This window comes from Vanellus vanellus (genome assembly GCF_965231255.1).
Source record: "Vanellus vanellus genome assembly, chromosome: 5".
NCBI classification, from domain to species: domain Eukaryota; kingdom Metazoa; phylum Chordata; class Aves; order Charadriiformes; family Charadriidae; genus Vanellus; species Vanellus vanellus.
The window spans coordinates 77,237,605-77,253,506 of NC_138910.1; the positions used below are offsets into that span (position 1 = coordinate 77,237,605).

The 15,902-nt window shown below is 44.2% G+C and overlaps 1 protein-coding gene across 4 annotated transcripts in view; it reads right to left on the reverse strand.

Moving 5' to 3' along the window:
• Positions 1–855: 855 nt before the first annotated feature.
• DAB1 (DAB adaptor protein 1) overlaps positions 856–15,902 on the reverse strand; it is a gene marked incomplete at both ends in the record, with an annotated part of 124,128 nt that continues 109,081 nt past the window's right edge. For 3 of the 4 annotated variants that reach the window (XM_082483804.1, XM_082483803.1, XM_082483802.1), the window contains 4 exons: positions 10,511–10,594; positions 11,491–11,618; positions 12,442–12,990; positions 15,463–15,571. In XM_082483804.1, the coding sequence (XP_082339930.1) occupies positions 10,511–10,594; positions 11,491–11,618; positions 12,442–12,990; positions 15,463–15,571 (870 nt within the window). Of the gene's footprint in view, positions 901–10,510; positions 10,595–11,490; positions 11,619–12,441; positions 12,991–15,462; positions 15,572–15,902 lie in introns of those variants that run through there. The other variant, XM_082483801.1, reaches the window with a different exon arrangement.

The window sequence follows — 15,902 nt, forward strand, 5'->3', positions numbered from 1 at the left end:
TCATCTTTCCTCAGTGGGACTCGATGTCCTTTCTCTACCCACAACATGAGTATTCAAACAGAAAAGCAGCATTTCTTCCTCACGATGCGCTAGAACTTAAAGGTCCTTTTGGCAACATTTTCAGTCAGGATGGATAAACAACCGAGTTTTATTCTGTGGTTTCAAGTTAGGAATCATTTCCGCAGGAGGCGTTTTGCTGTTAGATCTGTCACTCATACAAAACTACGGAATAAGAAATAAAAAAAAAACCAACAAACAAACAAACAAACCAACGACGCTGCCAGTATTTTGTTGTTGTTGTTTAAATATGTCTACACAGGGGCAGGAAAAAAGAAGTCAGGATCAGCCTGATGTAAATGATGATGAAAAACATGTCACCGTGACATAAAAAGTGCCGACTTGTGCCCAAAAGGGCTGTTGAATGACAATGCCGCTGCTACATACAGACGCTGCTTTTTGCTCAAAAGAAAAAGAATGTCTAATACTCGGCAAATTTCAGATGCTCGTTATTTATATGTGGCATACAGAAGATAACAAATGTTTAAAAGAAGACCGAGGAGTGAGATTTCCTAGTCTGGATACCCATGACTTGTGGGGACGGGGCTGGACTCGCGGCGTGATAAGCAGGGAGAGTTTTTAACTTTGTGCTGCCATAGGAATCTGCCATCGGTTGCCGAAAAAAAAAAAAAAAAAAAAAAAAAAAAGTCAGGTACACTCGTAGAGCCAGTCCAGGAGGGCATCATCTCTCCTTGTCAGACAAAATCAATCGGAAAAAAAAAAAAGCACGAAAGCCAAAGGCCTGCCAGGTTGTTGGGGTTCGTTTGAGTCTCGGAGCACCACAAGCCTGTAACAATGCTATTTCTTAGGTCTGTTGATCTGGGCGTAGAGAGGTTCTGCTTCCTGGGGATAATAAAAAATAAAGTAAGCGGAGACGTCTCCAGACAGCCTTTAGAACATTTTTAGAACATCTGCTTGAGGACAGCAATACCTCGTGAGTCAAAAACCCAAAGGGAGCATTTGTTTGCTGTGCGGCCTTGAGCGGTCAACGGCACCCCCGCTGAACTCTGAAGAAAACGTTGGCATTATTTCAGAAAATGAAGGCTTACTATCAATTTCCTCTTCCGGTATTGGCCGTGCACCGACCCTCAGGAGGTATTGCTGGCCACAGACACACGAAGAAATGAAATGGTATTGATATGACTCGATGTTTTGCAGTTTACAGGCCAGAAATGTAGCTGGCGTAAAGGGCTGCTACTCGTACCGGGCGGAGAGACCCCCCCCCAGCGGAACAGAGCTGTGGGTTTTACACACCTCAGGGAGAAAACCACTTGCAAACGGAAACCGCCGCTGAAAGCTGAGCTAACGGAGCGGTGACGGGATTTCAAATGACAACATGAGTCGCCTCTGAAGGGGGAGGGAAGTTAGCTCCGTGCAGTTTGAGCGGGGGTCTTTATAACCATTAGTACCATCATGAAAGCTGGGAGGAAAGCGTGGTGATTTGCTAACAGATACTTTCTTGGGAATTTCCTGGATGGGGAGGGGGGGGGGGGGAGAAGCTGCCATGTTCTTCAATGTTGCTTCGCAGCTGACACCCTGTGCTGTAAAACTATGTTCGTCTTGGCCGCTGCGGGAAGCAAACCGTCCACGGACCCTGCGATCCATTCTACTTCATTTCCAGAAACTAATTTATTAAACTAAGAATGACATCTAAAAAAAGAACAAGACAGGCAGAAAGGCTAATTAATGCCATACTGCATTAACTCTCCGCAGCTCGATATATATTCAAAACCCACGCCACGACGTCGAGTTTAACCGAGTTAGAATCAACTCATGTCGCGGCAGCATCAGCAGAAGCTCACTTTGGGCAAAAAGCCCCTCTGAACACCGGCAAATCTCTGGGCACCGCGGAGCGCAGAGACGTCTGGCAGGGGACGGCACAGGATTTGAATCACTGCTTATAAAAATGCTGCTGCTGCTGAGAAAAACAGCCCAAAGGTGGATCTGGAGGGCTGTATTTGCTCTGTGCCCAGAGTGCCCGGCTCTGCCCCGTCCCAGCGCCCCGTCCCACCTCACCACGCATCTCCTGGTGAACGAGGAGCAACACAGCAAACGCAAAATATGACCTGTTTCCTCCGTGCCAAGAAAAGCGGTCTCTTCTTCCTTGAAACGACTACATTTCCGAAGCTTGCAAAGACTCTGCTTCCCCATTTCCCACCTACGTGAAGCCCTGAGTACACAACGAGCGTTACGGGAGGATGAGAGAAATCCTCTGGAATGATTAAATAAAGGCTGCTGAAGTTATCCCCGGCAAGAAGCAAATATATTTTGTGACCTTGAAAAACCGAAGGTAATCAGAAGAGATGCCTGCGAGTAAATAACTGCATTTCACATACTGCGTGCTAAGTCCACCTATGCCAATTTTCACGTACCGCAGACATGAAGCTGGCAGAATGATCTATTGCAGCTAGTTCAGAGAAAATCTGTACTAATTAATGTGGGAACCTGACGCACACCAGGCCGTTCTTCAGGCATTTGCTGAACCTGAGGTGATTGCAAGGGGAAGTGAAAAGGAAGGAGGAGAAGAAAAGGGGAGGGAGGGAGAGCATCCCTTTGGAAGAAAAGATGTCAGTTTTTCAAATGCCTTCAGGGAGAAAAAAAAAAAAAAGAAAAAGAGCTCTTCAAAATGTCAAGCGTGCTTGTTAGAGCTGTCCTCACATATCTTTAAGATATGCAAATGCACTTAAGTAACAGGTGTCCTAAGGTGTCACTGAACTTGACACCATCGGAAGAGGAGGAGTCCATCATCGGCCATCAGCACTTTCAACAACGCATGAGGCAGCCGTTAGAGATTTCTTTTGTCCGTAGCCAATATTTATCTGAACATACGCTACACGCGGCAAAGGCCTGCATTTCTCACCGATTTGAATAATTTTTCTTCCAGTAGAACAGAGCATTTTGAACTAAAAATGTGCTCTTATGTCTTCCTTTTAGTTGATTTCCCCCCTCAGATGCCTAAATGAGAAATTAATTGCAGTAATTGCGCGCAATCTTCTCAGCCAAAGTTTTTTGTCAATGACTGAGATTTGTTTTCTGATATTATTTGGAGATCATTCAAGCAGTGCATCTTGCCTGTAGCCCAACATTGCGAATGGTATCTGTAAAGTATTGATAATGACACTCGAGAGCAGAAGAGAGCAGAAAGGGACCAAAAAGAGGCAAAAGGAGAGTCGAGTGCTGTTGACTTCACGGATAGCTTCTCTCACAACGACGGGGAGGGGGGGGGCTTCACAAGCATGATTTTGGAGAGTCTTGGAAGCTGAAATGAACCCCCTTTTTTTTACATACTCCCCACCAAAGTCACAGGGAATGTCACAGAAAGGCAGGTGAGACGAACTTTTCTCACAGCAGTGGAATCATCTCCCCAATGTTTTCTGCTTTCTACTCCTACCACTGAGTTAGGAACAGAGCCAGAGGGAAGGAAATGAAAGAATGGGTCTTTGTCGGAAAAAAAGAAGAGAGGAAAAAAGAAAAGAGCGTACAAAGCTTCCAATTCACATAAACACTTCGAATCTTAAAGTGTTCTCCTTTCTATAGGATTGGCCCAGAAGCACTTCTGATGTGCCTTCATCAACCCACAGGGAGAAACCAAGAAGACAACTGGCAGCACCTTTTATTTTTGCTGCTAAAATCCTACTGGAAGGCTTCTATCAGCTTTGGGGATGTGGAATTTCTGGCAGATGTTTGAAAAGTAAATGTTTTCCTTTGTGTTTGGGAGCTGCTATCAAAGCAGTGTTTAGCTCTAGTCTCACATACCAATGGGGCTCCTTAGGATGAAAAGGAGTCTTGAAATAACGAGACATTGCAGGAAGAAGCTATGAATTCACAGGTCGGGTATCTGACCGAAGTGACAGGGTGCAGTAAGGGACCGGAAACATCTAAATATACATGCTTTCAGTTAGACATCGAAATATTTAGGAAGCTATTGTGTAAATGTTGAGTTAGGAAGTCTCTCGGAATTAACTACAAAAACTGCCAAAGAGAAAATTTTCCCTATCTACACTACATTTACATATTCCAGAGATACTTCATGCTTAAAATCAGTTCATTCTTCCCATTTCAAGGAACATTTCGCACAATAAACAAGACTGTAGCAAACAGAAAGTATTTCTGGCATAGTACACTACTGCATGAAGTAAGAAGGTCGCTAACGGTTTTGAATAACATTATGTAAATACTAGAAGTAAACTTGCATCCAATTTAAAGATATTAACATCTTACTCCCCAGCAGGACTAATCACTGGAGAACACCTCTCGAAAGCTTCGGCACCCACTTGGGCTGGCGGAGGTGAGCTCACGCACGAAACCTCACACGGGACTGTTTTTTCATTGGCAGCCCTTTCATCACTCCCAGCCCCCCGCTACGTGCGAAGCTTCGAACGAGACGGACTGAACTGCAGAGGTGAGGCCCACGTAGATTTCTTTGCCCTTTACAATAGATTCTCAGCATCGGTTTTACTCCTGGCTGACCGATCAGAAAAGGGCAGGCTCAAATGACAAGAGGTTCAGGAAATAAGCGTGCCGGAGCGCCAGCCGAAACGAGAATCTTGTGCTGGGGATGCAAGTGAAGGGAACGGGAAGAGTGCAATACGTCTTCTCTATTGCATGCTGACTGGATAAAATAGGACACAGTAAACTTGGCAAGCGGGATTCAAATTAAATATCTTTGGTGATAAGACAAGTGATTCCTATTGGCCCATCAACAGCTTATCTTTGGTTCTTTTTATTGCAGTTAGCCTCTATTAGCAGCATAAATACAGCAACCTTCTAGTTCGGGGTTCTGACTGGAGAGTGCCTCTATTCTTCCTGTAAACCTGCCAAGGATTATTTCCTAGTCTCTAATACCTAGTTTAATTACTGACATTTTAAAAATCTCTGTCATTTTAGTATCGAGACGGATGCTATGTATCCACAAAATGAAAAAACGATGAGAAGTACTCAGAAAGACGAACCCTGCTCCATCTTGGTCCCGGCATAATAAGGAACTGCAGCAAAGAAACACGTCTGTTATTTCCCGGCCCTTTCCCTAACAAAACAGTAGCCACACACGTATACTTGCCATCTACGTATCTGTCAATTCTCCTTCGTGACTTCTGAACCCAGTGGCCGATTTGAAGCGAATCCTTCAGAAGTCTCAAAGACACTAAACTATCGCAAGCGCCTTTTTAAAATCAGTTGTTGTGCAAAAGACAGGGAACTTTTAAACGACCTCATTAGAGAGAAACCTAGGAGAGCGCGGCCCCTGATTGACTCGCTGGATTGCCCATCAGCAAGTACAGGGCTCTACCCAAGCTACACAGCGTGTTGTCTCCGGTTTGGAGAAAGAAGTCGGAGAAATGGAAGGGTACCTGGCTACTTCTAGTGGGCTTGGAGACACTGGAAGAGGTGAGAAACCTGCGTGTGAGCTGGTTGTATTACAATGGATAGCTCGAAGGGGATTTTAGGAGAGAAGAGGAAGGCAAAGCTGTAGGATGCCGCTGTTCACAGAGCAGCCTGGGTTTCTCGTGGTCTTGTCCCTTCAGATTCTTCAGTAAATACGATGACGGACAAAGGAGCGTGGGGTTTGAAATGACAATTTTAGGATCACTCTGGAATGAAGCAGTACTTCCCAAACCGTGATCGCTATCCAAAGGCACAACCCTACCCGCTTCTCTCTCAGGTTCACAGCCCTGCCCGGCGCTGTGTCTTTAGGTGGAGAATGACAGCTCTAGAGCCTACGGTAAGAACAGGTCACCTATAATCATTAAGAACTTCTCTTTGGACTCTGTTCAGTTCCTATGGAGCCGGATGAACGATGGTAACAGATCCTGCAGATATAGCCTTTGACATTTTGAGCCCATTCAGATTCTTCGCGCAACAGAAAGCGGGCAGAAAGGAAGAGGAGGTTGCAGAACCAGCTTAATATGCCCTCCTGAGGCTCCCCAAGCTCCCAGATAAGCCAATGCTTTGTTCATAAGTTGCTATTTTCTTTCAACTTCCTAATAACAGCCCAAATAACGAGTTATAGTAGTCCATCCTGGAGCTGACTATTAGGAACGTTTATCACTAAGAATGGCACTCGCTCAAAGATGGATGATGGCAGCGGGCCACCAAAGTACCACCAAAAGCTGATAGACAAATATTCTAATGAACTGTTGCTCTCCTGACAGTGCTGATGGAATCGTGAAGGGTCTGACATATTTTGAGGGCTTATAATTGTCTGCACACATTTCACAGAACAACTAAACAACTTTTTGAGGAAGATATGCTCTAGCCACAAATGTTTTGAATGTTTTCTGAGAATCTCTCGTGAACGACTGCCAGTGCAAATCTTGAACTGGGCAGCGTATCAATAGAGCTGCATTTGTTCCAGCACTTAAAACGACTTTATTGCAATAATTGTGGTATCAAATATCCCTTTATTCTCTTTCAGAAGTTTCACCCTGTTGCCAATTTGCCTTCAAGAACCAGCTCGTTTGGTTAGACCACGTTTGTGATATCCGATCCCAGTATTCAGGCTGAATTTAGTCTTTCCACAATCGGGATGTTGTGTTAGGAGATTCTGGCCAACATAACCACAGGTATCCGAAGAAACTTGACATCAGAGAAACAAAGTTTGCTCCTCTCCTTCCCTTTTCTCATCATGCTTGGACATGAACATGGACCTGCTGGAGCGTGTCCAGAGGAAAGCCACGAGGATGATCTGTGGGCTGGAGCACCTCTCTTATGAGGAGAGGCTGAAAGAGTTGGGGCTGTTCAGCCTGGAGAAGAGAAGGCTCCGGAGCGATCTTATTGTGGCCTTCCAGTACGTAAAGGGGGCCTACAGGAGAGCTGGGGAAGGACTTTTTACTGGGGCATGTAGTGATAGGATGAGGGGGAATGGCTTTAAACTGGAGGAGGGCAGGTTCAGATTGAACATTAGGAAGAAGTTTTTCACTGTGAGGGTGGCGAGGCACTGGAACAGGTTGCCCAGAGAGGTTGTTGAGGCCCCATCCCTGGAGGTGTTCAAGGCCAGGCTGGATGTGACCTTGGGCAACCTGGGCTGGTGGGAAGTGTCCCAGTCTATGGCAGGGGGGTTGGAACTCGATGATCTTCAAGGCCCTTTCCAACCTAAACCATTCTATGATTCTATGATTCCCTGCTTGAAGGCTCCCCTTTGCTAAGCTTTCAGTTGTATAGCTTCAGGGCTTCCCGGTGTCACCGCGTGTGGACCCATTGCTGAGGCTGAGTTAGGGGCTGAGGCTGAAATGCCCCCAAGAACAGAAATATCCGCAGCATCAGTGTCTGCACCTAATACCCTCTAATTCAGCCTGAAGGAGTGCACTGGTGCAAAGAGGATGATCAGGTGAAAACTCCTCTGTTCAAACTTCTTGCTTTAATCCAAAATGTCAATAATAAGAAATGCTTAACACATTTGGTAGAATCGTAGCTAAATACAGTTCCCTTCCTCTCTCTCCTCTCACCATAGTTACCCCCCACACAATGTCTTAAGAGAGCAGCAGGCATTAAATGTAAGTCAGCTGAAGATGGCAGTCTCATTATTCAGTGTTGTCCTCACCCCTTCTGGAAAGTCACTATCCATCCTCAATGGCGCTCGTGAACAAAGGGAAAACAACAGAATACAAAACTTGCTATGAATAGCTCTGCAAATAGTTGATTTTATTTCACCTGTGAAAGCTAGGCCTGTCTGCTTCTTATCTCCAACCATAAAGGGACTAAAATGTAACACATCCATAAAATGTCACATTTCCCTAGTACGAACCATAGGTCACTCTGTAGAAGAGTGACTTACAAGAGTGTCTACTGGTAGGATGATGATTTTGAGAGCTTAAGTTGAAGATCGCGAAATGAAGAGAGGAAAAAAGGAGAAGTGAAGATAGTGAGTGAACGATGCTGAATTATTTCTACATCGGAATACGGGGTATCAGAAGCAATCAATGAACCAAATTGCTAAGGCATCTTGAAAGACCAGGATACAAAACAGTAGGCAGGTGAGCATTCTCAATACATCAAGACAAGGTAAGGAAAGACATTAGGTGGCACAGCTGATTTTATAGAGGTGCTAGGAACAGACCTATTTGAAATTGCTGAGCACAATACTATGATCCTGAGAGGTCCATTCATCCGAGCTGTACACTACGCTGTTCTTGGTGTGAAGAACCACGTTCTAAAGAGCGCCGTAATCTCCCATCTAACACACAAAAGTGGCCTTTATGCAGACTGTGATTCTTTTGTACCACATGCTTCCTCCCATTAAGTTTCTCTTCAAATGTGGAGCTCAATACACAACACAGTAGTAAGTCCCGAATTGATAATTTTCCACGGAGATTAGACTTTCCGTTGCTCTGATGATACTGGGCTTCAGAATTAGACGGGCTGGTTTTAGCAAGTGGATTTCCTACGGACTGCTGCTGAATGGCACTGCGCAGAGGCACAATGACATTAGCGTAACTTCACTGGAGAGAGGCTTTCTTTTTGTTCAGCTTCCTGTTCCTGCCTACAGCTTTTAAGAATTACTGTAAGACGATAATCAGTAATATTATTTAACATTTCCCAGAATACATTTCTGAGAACTATACATTTTTTATTCAAGACTCTACAAGGATTAACAAAAAGTATAGAAAAAAAACCATATGGAATCACTACTAATATACTGTTCTTGTAGCTCCCAGAGACCCTTGAGAAGTAAAGAATGTATTTTACTACGAGTTATATAAAAGCAAAACAAAAGGAGCCCCTCACTTGACTGCCTTAGATGGTAATATGCATTAACAGATTTAAAGTACTGTTTCAAGTTATCTCCAGAACATCTGGTAGGTAAACACGTGTGATGCTAGTTTACAAACGACGCTAACTAACTTTGTGACAGTCGGAAAATGAGAAAGAGATTTTATCCTTATTAGCCCCACTATGAATTTCAGAATTACCCTGACCAGGATAAACCACAATACACAAACGTACACGAGTTTGCAGACTGTGGGACTCGGATAAAGGTCAAATTCTCTTTCTCGGTCTAGGAAAGAACTCTTGAGATGGTCTGAAGCTGGGACAGCCAGCTATGGCAGTGCCGGCCGAGGTCAGGCAAAGGCGAATTACTCTGTGGCACCGTCAATCTGCAGAAGCAGTTCTCCCTGGGGTACAATAACCAACGGATGCTTTTGCTAGAGCAGCTCATCCCGGCTTGACTCTGTCCTTTCGCATTGTCATTTTTAGACACAACGAGACACAAAGCCTAATGCTACTTTTGCTTGAGCCCCCAAGAGCTGAGCATTTACATTGGTGAAGCAAAGAAGAGGGAGATGCCTTCAATATTATTAAGAGGTAATCTTATTACCCTCGAGTGCATCAAAGCTAAGTTACTGTAAGATTTTTTTGACCATACTTAATGTACAAAGTAAACTGACTCCTAACGAAACTATTAATTTTGAGCTCAAACCAAATTACTTCGGCTCAGGGTGGATAAGTCACTGGTAAAGACAGTGCAATTTCTGTACAAAAATAAAAAGGGTTCTACCATTGTTATGGATTTGCGCCAGGAGCTCTGTGCTGAAGCACGGAAGCAGTATCAGATCGCTTATTTGGGTAATACAAAACATGAATGGCAGACGGGGAGAAGATAATGAAACATATCCTTCAAATAGTGGCACTAGAGAGTATTTGGATGGAATAACAATGTTCAGCACTCATAAAACTTTGTAGCTTTACTGTCTTTTTGGTAAAACACATATACTCTATTGAAACAAATCACAGACCATTCACTGGCAGCCACATTTTCTAACGTGCTCTCTAACGCAAAAGATGAACAGATGATCTTTCCCGTCTGTCTGGATTTAAATGACTTAACGTTTGATGAATAATTTTTAAAACATCGGTATACCAATGGTAGTATGAATGATCATAATTTTCAGATGTTTTTAATTTGCAGTTGGAGATAAAAATACACAAACCCATTTCAACATTTTTTACATGCAGATAATAAATGTGCTGCTTCTACTGATTATCACATTGATTTAGGGTAGAGGTGTTCATGTATCATTACATAATTTTATTTAATGTTTGTTATGTCTATGCGTAAGACGACTTATTCCATTTAATATGTTAGCTCTGACTAAAGGCCAGAGCGGATTTGAGAACAAAAAACCGTTCTGTCTAATACATTGTTAGTAATGGCTCAGTTTCCCTATTTTCCCTTAGAATTTGAACACGAAAATAAGTCTACATTTCTTTAAAGCATGCAGGCAGCTGAAACACACACATTTGCATAAGTTGCAACACTTAGTGAATGGCAAAAGCCATGCAAACCACTGAGCATGAGGAATACACTGTGGATAATGGAGAGGAAAAAAAAGAAGAGATGGAAAGGAAAAACAAACCATGCATCCATGAAAGCAATGGTAGGCACTGGTGGAAGAATAAGTGAGCACCTCAAGGTGTAGAGAAAAAAAGGACAGATACCTACCCCAACCTGCGCTATCTAGCTACCGACCTGTGGACTTATAGTATCACCAGTTGGCTCACCAAATGGATCACTGTTGGATGAGGCCTGAGACCCATCAGGCTAGAATACAAGAACATAACACCTTTTTTTCTCAACAATAAGAAAGTGAAAAGTCAACATGAGGTTATTTTCATGCTGTGGGCATAACAAGTACATCCTATCTCATGAAAACCGCAAAGTGAGACCTCACCGCCGCTATGTTCTCAAAAGCCACAGTGGTTTCCCATAGCTGATGCAGGCAGGGAAGGACCACACCAGTACCTGCTGGAGCCCACGCAGGAGCTGCCACAGACTTCAGAAGGTACTGGATCAGAACTGCAAAAGGCCCCGAAAGCCTATCTGATCTATGTGGATCAGAGAGTCCAAGCTAGCGTGATTTTGTACCTTTGGGTCCTTTTTTTGTACAGACTCCCTCTTGTCTTTGGCTCACTTAGGCTCTTATCTGCCTAAGATATCTTGTGATTTAAAGTCATTGCTTGGATACCATTCCTTGCTTTGGTCCACTAAGGCTAAGGCAAAGAAATCACATACTAAGGGCCAGAACACTGAGGAGCGTAACTAGGCAAGCAACTGGGATGCAAGAATGTGCAAGGCAACATCAACCATCGTCTTTTAACACACAATCTCTCACATCTCTACCTCAGGCTTCCTTACCATCAACAAGTGAACGCTGGTATGCTAAAAAGGACGTTGCATAAGACTAACATATATAACTTTACACATGAACTCTGACTTTGGTTCCTTGTATACAATATTAGTGCATATCAACATAAATGTCATGCTTTTAGCTATCAAAACTGAACGGGGAAGTGAGCGCTGTCTGCAGCTCCCCCTTAAATACCACCCAGCCCTATTAGAATAGTTTTTTCTGACACTACCAATCAACATTTCGGTAACTTCTGTCTTTTCTAGCTAAACAGAGCTAATCAGTATTTAGAAACCTTGTTGCTACTCACAGCCTCTTGCTCCTCACTTTTGCTTGGGCTTTCAAACCCCTCTTCAAAGAGGTCATCTGCAGCAGGATCACTGGTATGAGATGCTGATGATTTTGATGGAGAACTCTGTCTGGGTGCAGGGGTTGGAGCTAAACAAAGATTAAGGTAACAGTAACAGAACATGTATCCGTTAATTTGTTCAGAAAGACACAGCAGCACAACATTTGCTCATGCTTTACAGCCCTCGACTCTTATCGTCCCTGGAAATTTTTTTCTGATGAGGAGCTGTAAGAGGTAAAATTGGAACGCAAGAGTCATTATCAATTCCATATATTTAATTTCATTCAGCAGTTTCCAAATTAAGTTTGGCTGCATCTGGTATATGTCTTCAGGAACCAGGGAGACACACTACATTACATTAAGGATGCATAAGTCGCCTGCCCTACGGCAGGTGAGCCAAACAGAAGGTCTCTGGCTGCCCCCTGGTAAATCTGCGTCTCATGAATCCCTCTGTTCAGCAATCTGAGAAATCCCACATCTCCAAGCTACGAACATGATAAGCTTATTTTACAGTCCTTCAATGAACTACCTCACACATGCGATACATCAAGCTACTAAAATAAATACCTATCCCCTAATTTCTGCAAAGTATGGCTTGAATGGGACGTAAGTGAAACCATTCGTAAGGCTGAATGTCACGGGAAGTTTCCAACCAGCTTGCACGTCCCTAGCACAGAACATATATTACTGTCTTCACAGAAGTTAAATTTCAGACTGCGGCTATCGGGGCTCTGAAATTCCTCTCTGATACTTTTCTTTATGGCCGGAACACATTTAATAAGCTAGGCCATGCATGAAGGTTCTCAGTCCATATCTGTGCTGCAATTTACATGAAAAAAAAAAAAAAAAGAAATGCTTTGAGGAGCAGTCACGTCTGAGGAAAGGTATGGCTGAAAGCGTATAAATACTCACGTGAATTTGTAGAGGGTGTCGTGGAAGTCACAGGAGTCAAATTTAACTGAGAGATGTCAAAGTCATCACAATCATCTGCTTCCTGTGCCATCCCAACTTTGCTAAAGTAACTTGAGAAGGCCTCTGAGGTACAACTGAGGGAAGGCTGATCTGGTTTTCTTGATGGCACTGGTGGAGGCTGAGCCATCTGGAAATCTTTAAACATTTCTTTTCCCATTTTCTGTCTGGGCCTGTCTGTCTGCGGACTTGATCTGTTGGAATCACTTGTGGGTGGAACGGTAGCTATAGGAGCAATGGTACCTTGAAACATGGCTGCTTGTAAAGGCAAAACAGTTTGTGTTGGCATGAAGGCAGTTGGTTGGAACTGACCAGCTACAGATGGCCACGGTTGCTGAGCAGGAGGAAAAATACCGGCTTGGCCCCACGCTATCGGCTGTCCTCCCTGCATCACCTGAGCGACTGGAGGCTGAGCACCCATGGCCAACTGCTGTTGAACAAGTGGTTGCTGTCCCCAGAACGAGGGCAGAACAGCTCCCATGGCAACATAACCTTCAAAGAATAAAGAGAGAAGGGGGGAGGGGAGAAAAGATGAAAGATTTTAGCACCACTGTCAAGAGCACGCAGAAAAAGCTGCACCACAAATCAGAAACATGCAGGCTACGTTAGTGCCCCCAGAGCTTCAGTGCACTTAAAAAGAAAACTGAAAGACGTGGTTGAATTCACATCACTGAACTTTGTACTTGTGTACAAAACCACAAATGGGTGGATATGGGCAATAATTCTTCCCCTCGTCTGAAGAAAAAAAGTTCTCTTCCTCAGCGAGTACCCCCTTGGGTCTGCGAAGACCTGCCTACACGGACCTCGTTGGCAGCCCCCTTCCCCGGAGCTCTGGCTTTGCTGGGATCACTTTGGTCAAACCGCTTAGCAGAACCCCAGGAGCTCCCAAAACACTCCCTAAACTTCCCCCCTTGCAGCACAATCCCGCTCCTCATCGTTGGGGCTCTTCTGGCTCCCCCCATCCTCTGCCTGTCCTGTTCCCCTTGGGGCGAGCATCTCTGGGGCTGTACGTGATGCACTGCGCCGGGCTGGGATGCAGCTCACCTTCCCGGAGCAGCCCACACGCTGCTAAAAGACGAGTTGCCAGAGCAAGCAGAGGGAAGGAAGAGGACACCCAGGACTCCCTCCCTTCTGCGTAGCTTTGCCGTAGTTCCTCACCCTTTTTTTTTTTTTTTTTTTTTTTTTTAATTCTTTGTTGGGGAGAGTGACGCGAACACCAGCCACCTCCTGCCGACGGCACAGTGACAAAACTGGTTCTAAGTTACAGGGAAACACCTTCGTATACGGCGGGTAACAGCTCAAGGGCGCTCCCATGACAGCGCGACCTTCTTGCAAGGGAAAGGCTCTGTGCCACCTCTTCTGACACAGGCACAGTTCAAACCGTTGGGACTCCGAAGAGCAAAGCAAATGTCTCAAATTGCATAATAAAAAGACAGAGCGCAGACGAATTCAGATTAAAAGGAAAAAAAAACCAAAACCTCCACATTTGGTTATTACCCAGTTGCTTGAGAACATCAAAAAGGTCCTGAGCTTCTCCTGTGCTACATACCTGATAACAACAAACTGCTTCAGGTGTTATGCTAGCATAAAACCTCTCTAGATGGGGAGGAAATTAAAGATTAAAACTGAAATTATAATTGCTTCCTGCCAGACCTGAACTCTCTCTTCAGGCTACCAAGAGTTTGACTGCGTAGGAATTGTATGATCAGGTGCTTTGCTATTTATAATGAAAAAAAAATCTGAAACTAAAACTACTGGAAGAACTGTTACAAATTAAACCACGTAATACAATTGTGTTCCACTGATAGAAGTATTATGCTTTACAGATATGCTGTTTCACATTTAAGTTAATGATTTACTGCTAATACTTTACAATGCAAAAACCTGTTTTATTTTTTTGTACTGTCGCAGCTTTAAAACTTCTCTGTCTCACCTGAGTGTGTTTCTGAGTCCTCCTGTACGTTTTTTCCTTTTGGCTTTATTTCTACGCTGTTTTGTAATGCTACATGTAAGGGTGGTTGCAAAATCGTAAAGGGAAAAGCCCCAAATAAAAACAAAATGGAAGCAGAACTTGGAAAGACTAAATGAATGAGCTATGAAAGAACAGTAACTTTGATATGTATCTACTTCAATAGATGGCTATGATGGATTCTCCAGATGTCCTTTTATCTTGCCCCCACTGTAACCTCATCCGAGGGTTTTCAGCCGACATTATCCCCAAACACTTCACCATCAGTGTAACCTTTCTGAGAGGCAGTGGCTAATCTGACGCTGCTGCACAGCCCATCAGAGAAGGAGTCAACCAATTAGGAAGTCACCGTTGAATGATTCAAGGCACTTCTCCTCCTCCTTTTTTTTTTTTTTTTTTTTCCATAAGCGGAGCTGCTGAGAGCGCTGCCCTTGCAGTGCTCCGAGTATCCCAGGGAGAGACCGGCAGTCAAAACCACACGCCTTGCGTGCCTGTGCACAACGCTACACGGCTTTTGAATTTTGAGCACTTTGAGGAACGCAGAAAAGTCTATAGGAAATAATCAGGATTTGACTGCGTGGAATACCTTCGAAAGGCAATCAAATTCTCCACATCTCATTCCCTCTTTACTGGAGAGAGCACAGGATATTCATTGCTACCGCAAAAAAAAAAAAAAAAAAAAAAAGCAAAGCTAAACTAAATGCTTTTTTGTCTTGCTCCGACTGTACCTAGAAGGGATGTCACCCAGATGGCTGAACTGTGGTTGAACTCCCAGCGATGGTTTTGGCTTTTGTTTTAAAAAACGCGGGTAAATTCAAGATAACGTACTCCCTGCTCGTTCAAGACCCGTTTTGCCGACCCCCGCAGCACTGTCCTCAAAATCTTTCCCCGCTTCCACGGTACTAAATTAATACCCCGAGTACTGAAAGGCAAACCAGAGCTGAGAACTGATCACCACGTTGGAGCCGAGCCCCTGTTTCCAGCAGATTTCCTACCTGAGGGTACGGCAGCAGTGCTGAAAGGTACAGAGCCAAACATGTCTGTACTAGCAGGAAGTGACTGGGATGAAGATGGGATAAAGGCATCACCTGGAGTAGCAGGAGTCTGCAAGAAGACAGGAATAAAACACAGTGATGACGTATCAGCTGCCGCTTCTGCGGCACACGCTTTGCTGTCACGTCACCCGTAACTCTGAAAATACAGGTTTGGGGGGAAGAAAGAGAAAAGAGAAAGGATGGAAAGAAGCAATAGAAGTAACAGTAATAGAATTTTCTGGAGACAGGAGGAAAAGAAAGCGAGCGAGACACTTCGTACCAAAGCAAAGAATAAAATTTGCCTGGAATACCTCACATGCGAAATACTGACATCGTTTATGTCTCTGGGACACAGAGCCTTGTGATTCTATGCGTTAGGGGATAACCAGCAGAGGCAGAAG